The sequence below is a fragment of the Mercenaria mercenaria genome, chromosome 12 (genome assembly GCF_021730395.1).
Source record: "Mercenaria mercenaria strain notata chromosome 12, MADL_Memer_1, whole genome shotgun sequence".
Lineage (NCBI taxonomy): Eukaryota > Metazoa > Mollusca > Bivalvia > Venerida > Veneridae > Mercenaria > Mercenaria mercenaria.
In genome coordinates this window covers 985,380-993,681 of record NC_069372.1, presented here as the reverse complement: position 1 = coordinate 993,681, position 8,302 = coordinate 985,380, and the positions used below count along the sequence as shown (strand labels likewise).

The 8,302-nt window shown below is 33.9% G+C and overlaps 1 protein-coding gene across 2 annotated transcripts in view; it reads left to right on the top strand.

The window, feature by feature from the left end:
• Positions 1-1,039: 1,039 nt before the first annotated feature.
• Positions 1,040-8,302, top strand: part of LOC123535331 (ATP-binding cassette sub-family C member 8-like) — a 70,537-nt gene continuing 63,274 nt past the window's right edge. For both annotated transcript variants that reach the window (XM_053518954.1, XM_053518953.1), the window contains exons 1-6: positions 1,040-1,841; positions 2,605-2,784; positions 3,558-3,614; positions 5,228-5,491; positions 6,277-6,432; positions 7,003-7,158. In XM_053518954.1, coding sequence (XP_053374929.1) covers positions 1,278-1,841; positions 2,605-2,784; positions 3,558-3,614; positions 5,228-5,491; positions 6,277-6,432; positions 7,003-7,158 — 1,377 coding nt within the window. In that variant the 5' untranslated portion in view covers positions 1,040-1,277. The remainder of the gene's footprint in view (positions 1,842-2,604; positions 2,785-3,557; positions 3,615-5,227; positions 5,492-6,276; positions 6,433-7,002; positions 7,159-8,302) is intronic.

The window sequence follows — 8,302 nt, the reverse complement described above, 5'->3', positions numbered from 1 at the left end:
TTTGGACTTATGTGTCATAAAAATCTGAACAGGGAAATAATTCTACCAAAACTGAAGGCAACCAAGTTATTTTTATTCTAATTTGTATCATTTGTTATGCTTAACAAATGGATCAAGTTTGAAAGAAATATCTTCATTATTTTTCAAGAAATATTACTTTTTGTGTCATAAGCCCAATCGGGCAATGGTCTGCATTTTGCAGATCCCCTCTATAACTCTACTGGTCTGCACTCTTCTTTCCCTTTGTGGTCTGCGTTTTACCCTGTGCCCGGGCAATGTTACCAGCCTGTTTAAAGATTGAGGGTGCAGTGACATACACGTTGAAGGAGTAAACTGTGGCTGCTGTGTGTGCAACAGCAGGCAACATGTGCCACTGACCTACTGTTCTTGGGACCTAAATAGCCACTTTAAAAAATAAAAACACATTAGGCTAGCTTGAGTGGGGGATGGGGGTGATCAAATGGGGGAGTTTTGACCAAAATGGGGGATGTGTCGACCAGATGGTGTTTTGAATATGGGACATTTTGACTTGATACCGTCTGGTCATATTTTTTCTTTCCTGATCCGATAATGGTGCCTATGATCTTGGTTACATTCGTTGTTTTAGGTCGCGAAAACATGTGATAATACAATTCGATGTATGATTTCTCAACACTCACCCCTTTATTTATACCGGAAAATATCATATTTGTCGACTTATCCAAGACCCTCTCGAAGAAAAATGCGCATGCAACAGTAGCCACAGCAAAAGTTGCAGAACTCCTAAAGACTTTTTGGTAAATTGAGTTTAGAAACGACATTTTGTTAGAGGTCAAGGTCAGCGGGTTGCGAGATAATATGAAAATAGTGCGAAAATGACTAACCTGATACTTTTATACATTTCAATACTTAAGTTGACTTCCATTAAATTATGATAAAAAAATGATGTTGCTATTGATGGAATTCACTTCTATCATTTGAATTTATAATGCATTCAACAGTTTTGGATCTACATTTTAAGCGATTTTACTTCCTGAATGATGTATAAATGTGTTGTAAGGCACCTGTATATCTAAATATACCTCGTATATCCGAATTGTGAGATTTTAACATTTTTCTTCTAATGTCATATATGGGAAGGCTTGTTATTTATCAAAAATGTTTTGCGTTATGTAGAGAACATATTTTTTTTTTCTATGAAAACATGTGACAAAAAAACTGTTTTTAATCGGTTGGAAACTGGGATGTGATGAAACGCATGTAGATCTATTGAACTGGGACACTCGCGGTGTTAAAAAATGAGTTTTTGTGGTTCCAGAGAAGGTTCGCTTAGTGTTAAGGAAGGAGTGCTTAGGAATAAATGCTTTGTAGATGTCATGAATATTATCCCACATGGTTTGTTCATCGTAACAAGCATTTTCATTTTGATAGCATGGAGGGAGTCTATCATGGGCCGGCTAAAGGCAAAAACCTGGGTCCACTTCAGGTGCCATTCATTGCGATGGATTTTAACACTTATTTTAATATTGATCAATGCTATAGAAATTGCTGAGGGTTTTGTCTCTGATTTTATAGACCCAGATAGTGCAAACTTTCATGTTATTGTTCCACCATGTTTTTCACTAGTGAGCACAATTTTAACGATAGTTCTGTATCATAATATAGAGATGTGGAATTCACCAAGATTCTTATTGATTTTGATACCATACTGGATTAGTGCCTGTGGTTTGAAGCTATTGAAAGCATTTTCTTTATATGTTACGGGGATTGCAGTTGAACATCTTAGATTGTGGATTACATGGGCAGTGGTGGTTGTCTATGGTGCTCTCTTCCTTGTTGAGGTTGCTGTTCTCCTTACTCAGGTGAGATTTGCATTCGGGTTACAATTGCGATTGCATGCATAGTTCTTATTGTTTATGAACCTGCCTTTAATGAATAAGAAATTGTTCTCAGATTTAATAAAAGTTTAAGTATTGATTATATAGTATACTTTCAGCTGAGTATACAAATTCAAATACAGTATACTGTACATTTAAAAACTGGTATTGAATAAAACAGTTGGTCCAAGTCAAAAGTAATGAAAACATAAATTACTCAAAAGTCGGCAAATGATCTTTAAGAAATCGGTCCCAGTCAAAAGCAAGCGGTCACAAACATTGAACTCGGCTAGCTTCATACATTAAAGGACATACTGCGTGAAAACTATATCGACACATGCCGATTAAGGACCGATTACAAAGCTGACAGTCTGATGTTTGAGAGTGTTTGACACATTTATTGATGATAAGAGGGTGCGAACAACAATTTCCTGCCTGGCAGGTGATCGTGTATTGAGATTTCAGACCAAATTTTATTCTTTTTCTCCATTTTTATCGAATCAGTTTTTTCTGTTTTTTCATGTTTTAGATGAAAAGATAGGTCCAAAACCGACAAACCAGCAAATTTCCGGAGCCCTGGACTTTAAGTCTTTTCAGACTATAAATATTTTTATGCTGCTACAAACAGAAAAAAACAGTGCTAAAAATCAGTACCCATTACAGTCCCTTCAGTACTTTCTGTTTGGTATACTCATATACTGGAAGCATTGTAAACATTTGAGTAAGTTGATGTCATTTTTTATTTTAGAGGTATGCATTTTGCAAGAAACCAAAGAAGATCCATGCACCTGCTGAACTTGAGAGAACACGCTATTATGCAAACTTTGCCAATTTTCTATCAAAGTCAACTTTCTGGTGGGTCAACGATATATTGATAGAAGGCTATAAAGCACCACTCACTTCAGAAGTTTTAGGAAGGCTTCCAAGTGTATGTGTTTTATGTCAGTAATAATATTGTCAATCAATATTTATTTTATTTTTTATAGAACATTTAATGTATTTTTTTTTTTTAATGTTGAAGTGATAAAAGAATAATGAAGTGACTGTTCAAATTAACTTTTTTGACCTTGTTGGCGGCTTTTTCATTTGCAAGTCAGACATTACTTGCCAATTATATTAACCTGTATACTTCATGATAAATGCATTTTGCTAAAAAGGCATTTATTTAAGGACCCAATTTATTTTTTTTTAAATTCAGTAAGTGATTAAAGCTATGGATTAACCCTTTTTTGGCAGGGTGGGGTGGGGGTTGTGATTCATGTTTTAAATTTAATTCTTATAATTATGAAAAATCTGTATATGCATCCTGGATTCCAAATTTGAAATTAAAAGTTGCTCTAGCATTTTGACTTGCTCTACATCTTTCAAGGTCATTAATTCAAACACCTTCAAAGTCTTAACCTTTAGCCTGCTGATGGCAAGTGATTTTGCTTTTGTGGCCAGTGCAGACCAAGATCAGCCTTCACATCTGTGCAGGCTGATCATGGTCTACACTGTTCGCTATTCAGTCAGTAAATTTTCACTGAACACCCCTTCAAATATTAAATAGTTCTGTCCAAATTGAATGATGGACCAGTCCATTACAGAAATTTAGCAGGGTAAAGGTTAAACTTTAAAGTAAACTTTTGTCTAGAAGTAATCAAATAAGAAGCTTTCGTATGAAAACTGTTTTAATGTGATGAAAACTACTTTTGATTACAGACTGAGAAAGCATTAACAAATTACAAGTGTTTGTTACAAGCTTTTGAAGTAGAGAGGGTGAGTACTTGAGTTATTCTTATTGTTTTAAGGATTTAAGTATTATTTGAAGGATTATAGAAGCCTTCAAGGAGGAGAGACTATGAAGTTTAACTTTTTTGCCAAGGGAAAATTTATACACCACTTCTGAAGCATTGAATGAAGGCAGAGAAAATTTAATCATATTTGGATTTAAGTAAGTGTATACCTTTCACTGCATTGGATACTATTTTGTAGGTATCCACTACATAATTTGAATGACTACAGTCTACCTATATTTCGTAACTGGCCTAATTAGAAAGAAATTCTTAATAAAAAATCTACTGTGGAATTTGTGAATTGGCCAATAGTTACTGCACACTATACTACTGTCAAGTGTTGTTGACCATGTTGACAGTGTAGGATTTGGAACTTGAGAGAAATAATAAAAGATTTTGAAAAGTTTTACCATGAACACATGCTGAAGGTTTCTTACTACCTTAATTAAAGCAATCAGACTTCATGTACCACTTAAACAGCCCAGTATCTACTATCTTGCACAGTGTAAATTACTTATATTCTAATTGTACTTGTTGTTGGAGTGAACCATAATTGCCTATCAATCACACTTGCATTAATTAATATATTTACATACATGTATACATGTAGTCAGATACTTACTGTTCTGGGCAGCAATTGCCTGACATGATACAACTTAAGAAAGCAGCATACCGTGTATTTTCGCTTATAAGACGCATTATTAGGAGTCATATTTCCAGTTCAAGACTGGATAGCATCTTTAAGACTTATAAGCATGTACTACAAGGACATTAAAAGAAAAAGAAACCCCATATTGCATGTCTGATTTTGAGGTGCGTCTTATAAGCAAGTGTATATGGTAAGTTAACCTCGTATTTTGATAGTGTAAAAGCTAAAATTATATTTATTAATATAGCATTGCCAGTATGTATCAAAAGTAAGGTAAAAAAAACAGATGTTCGTAATATGCCACTTTAAACACGTTAAATGCAGCAAAGTCCATTATTTAATTTATTATAATTGAAAATACACTACAGTAAAATAAAATATTGTATAGTTACAATAAATGTGAAATTACTTTGCTAAGTAGTATAATTTCAAGAATTGTTGAGCACTGAAGTATATTTCGATTATTGTTTTATTGATATTATATACTGTAAAAGCACATATTTTTGCTGAGTCAAAATTTCGCAAATTTGAAATTGTGTGTTTGCGAGATTTAATATTCATGACATTGTAAAAATGGTATCCTACTTGAATTTGAATTATACTAATGGTAAATATTTACGCAAGGATTAATTTTCGTTAGATACAGGGCCTCACGAACATAGCGAAAATTTCTGCTTGTACAGTAGATGATGATTTTGTGATTCTTTGATTTCTGTTCACACTTTGTGCATAATGCAACTTAATTGTGCTCTTTTTATACCTTTTGCAAATGCGAGCAAAAAAATAACACTACTTCTTGTATTTCAAAACTACCCCAGAACTACATTTTAGTAAAACTTTACATAATTTTGGAAGCTTGAGGCTTGTACTTATAAGTGTTCCAGGGAGATTACAAAGCCATCTCTAATCCAGTAATTGCATCAGAAAAATCTTTTTAATTTTTACAGGACAAAGCAGTAAGAAATGGTAAACAGCCTTCTTTACACAAGATCTATCTACGTGCATTCTGGCCATTGTTGTTGCTGGCGGGTGTATTCAGATTGACCGGAGATCTTCTTGCCTTTGTTGGACCGTGGTGTATCGAGAGCATCGTGGATTATGCCTATGCACAGACTGAAGCAGACACAAAAAACATGTCCGCTAACACGAATACAATCACATATTCACCCGTATCAAGTAGTAACGTGACGGTCAACCAGACAGAAGATAAGGTATGATTATTTCTTGCACAGTCTAAAGCTTTAAATTGGGATTAACCCTTACCCTGCTTGTCCATCTTTCAATTTGGACTGTACCATTAACTTTTAAAAGTGGTGCTTACCAAAAGGATACTGACAGAATAGCGAAAAATGCAGACCTTGATCAGACTGCACAGATGTGGGCAAAAAATTTTCATAATTTGGGCCAATATGGCTATTCATCAAAATGTAGAGTTACCAAGCTCATCAGATGAAGTTAAAATGAATGGAAATTTTATTAGTTTGTTGAATGGAAATTTTATTAGTTCATGGTGTGCTCTAGGATTGTTTTCAAGTGCTGCTGTAAGACACACACTGTGGATGTAGCATGGGTGCAAAAGGGATACACAAGCTTTTGTGTATGTTCTGTGGGTGCAGTTCAGTATATTTTGAAGGGTCATTTTGCTTTAGAAATTGATGGAAAATCATTGAAAAATTCTTTATAGATGTCATATTTGATGATAACAAGTACAGAAATACAACAGTTATTATTCACTTTATGATAGCAACATGTTTTACGAAGTGATTGGTGCACGGTTGTCCGAGAGAAGTTGTACTGTTCTTGTCAGAATAATTTCTCTAGTTTTTAAATAATTTCTTTGTTTTAATCAGTAATCTTATTAAATACAAATGTATTAAAATGTGCATTTTGAGAAGAAGAAAAAATTTTGAAACAAATGTGATATGAATTATGTCAGAAAATATAAAGGTTTGCGGCAGATCAATCTTAACAGTGTTTTTGTGTTTGATTTTTACAGCCGATAGAGTACTATGTAACGGTTGGTACATTTGCTACCAATGGATATTGTCTGTGCATGGTGCTGTTTTTAGCTACTATAGTACAACATACCTTGTTACAGAACCACCATTATTTCGTTATAAGACAGGGAATTAGACTGAGGTCAGCTATCCAGGTAATTTCTGTTTTATCTAGCAACTTATTTTTATTTTCATATTATATATTATGTATTTTCAATTTCCACATGATTACAAGAAGACCTGATACGTCAGTACCAGTAATACTGACATGAATATTTTATATCGGGGTGCATGACATGTGTGACATCATTTTTTTCAGGGTGTGCTCTCACATTAAAAAGTTCATTAATGGCTATTTTTCAATTTTACTCAAGCTAAGGAATAAATGTTTATCATTTCTATAATAATGATAAGTGTAGATGAAAAATTATGTAAAATGAAAAATATTATAAGCTTTGTATCAAGAAATATGCACTCATTCATTTGGCGGAACAATATTGAACTGCAAAAGTTGCACAATACTTAGACTACAAAACTTGGGCATATTACTTGATAAAAATCACAGAACAGAAAAAGTAGTGTTCCCTCTCAAAATCATTCATATTTTATTGAAGTTTATAGAAAAAAAATTGATGACTAAAGTATGAGTAGGATCTAAATTATATCATTGTGACTTAATTCCCAACAAACACTATTCTTTTAAATATATATTTTTATATTTTCAGACTATGGTATATAGTAAAGCACTAAGGTTGTCCACTCTTACTATAACAAATGGGAAAACAACGATAGGCCAGATAGTGAACCATATGTCAATGGATTCTACATTTCTTATGATGCAGTTCTTCTTTATACATTACATCTGGGCCACTCCTGTACAGGTATTTAACCCATACCCTGCTATATTTCTATAATGAACTTGTCCATCTTTCAATTTGGACAATACCATTAGCTATTAAAAGGGATGATTACCAAAAAGATACTGACTGAATAGGGAACAGTGCAGATCTTGATCAGACTGCACAGGTTTGCAGGCTGATCATGATCTACACTGGTCGCATAGACAAAATCAATCGTACCCAGCATGATAAGGGTTAAATACTGTTTGCTAGATATAAAATACACCATCATTCATTGCACAAATTTTATGGTCAACAATTTCATCTTTTTGTTTGAGTGAGTGCAAATATTCTGTAAACACATACATGTTCATGGGGGACTACTTTCTGTGGATTTTGTAATTGTGTTAGTCAATGAAATTCAATCTCATTGAACACAAAATTCCCATTTGTTTTATCTTCAGTAGTTGAAATTTACAAATTTTTATTCCTGTTCTCACAAAGTAATTTTATTAGCAAAAATAGCAGAAGTTCATGCGCACAAAATTAAAGGATTCTACCATGTATACGTCTTGTTTCTGAGAGCTTTGCAGAATTAGTAGGAAGCTTTATGTGAAAAAGTAGGGTATACAAATTGAGGATTCCAATTTTTTACCCTGTATTATTTTAACCTTTACAGGCTTTAGACTTTGGACTGATCTGATCCATCATTTAGTTTGGGCAGTACCATTTATTAATCAGAGAGGTGTTCATTGAAAATTTACTGACTGAATAGCGAACAGTGCAGACCATGTTCATCCTGTGCAGGTTGATCTTGGTCTGCACTGGCTGCAAAGGCAAAATCACTTGCCGCCATCAGGCTAAAGGTTAATGGAACTTCCGTTGCCAGTTACAGTGTAGTTAAGGTAGCTATATTTGAATGACTTGCCACAAACTGTTGTAGGTTTGAACCTTAAATAGGGCTGTAGAATTCTTGCACATGAGGCATGCAGAAGAATGTTGCGTTCAAGTCTCAGATAATGTCAGGATTGGCACCAGGGGTTTTCTACAATTGAAAGTTGGTATTAAAGATGCATTAAAGATGCAGTTTTGTTAACTGTGACCTAAAAAACAGCAAAAATTGTAAAACCCTGTATACAAAAGGCAAAAAGGAGGTGCTTTGCCTCAAAATGAAGAGTATCCCAGT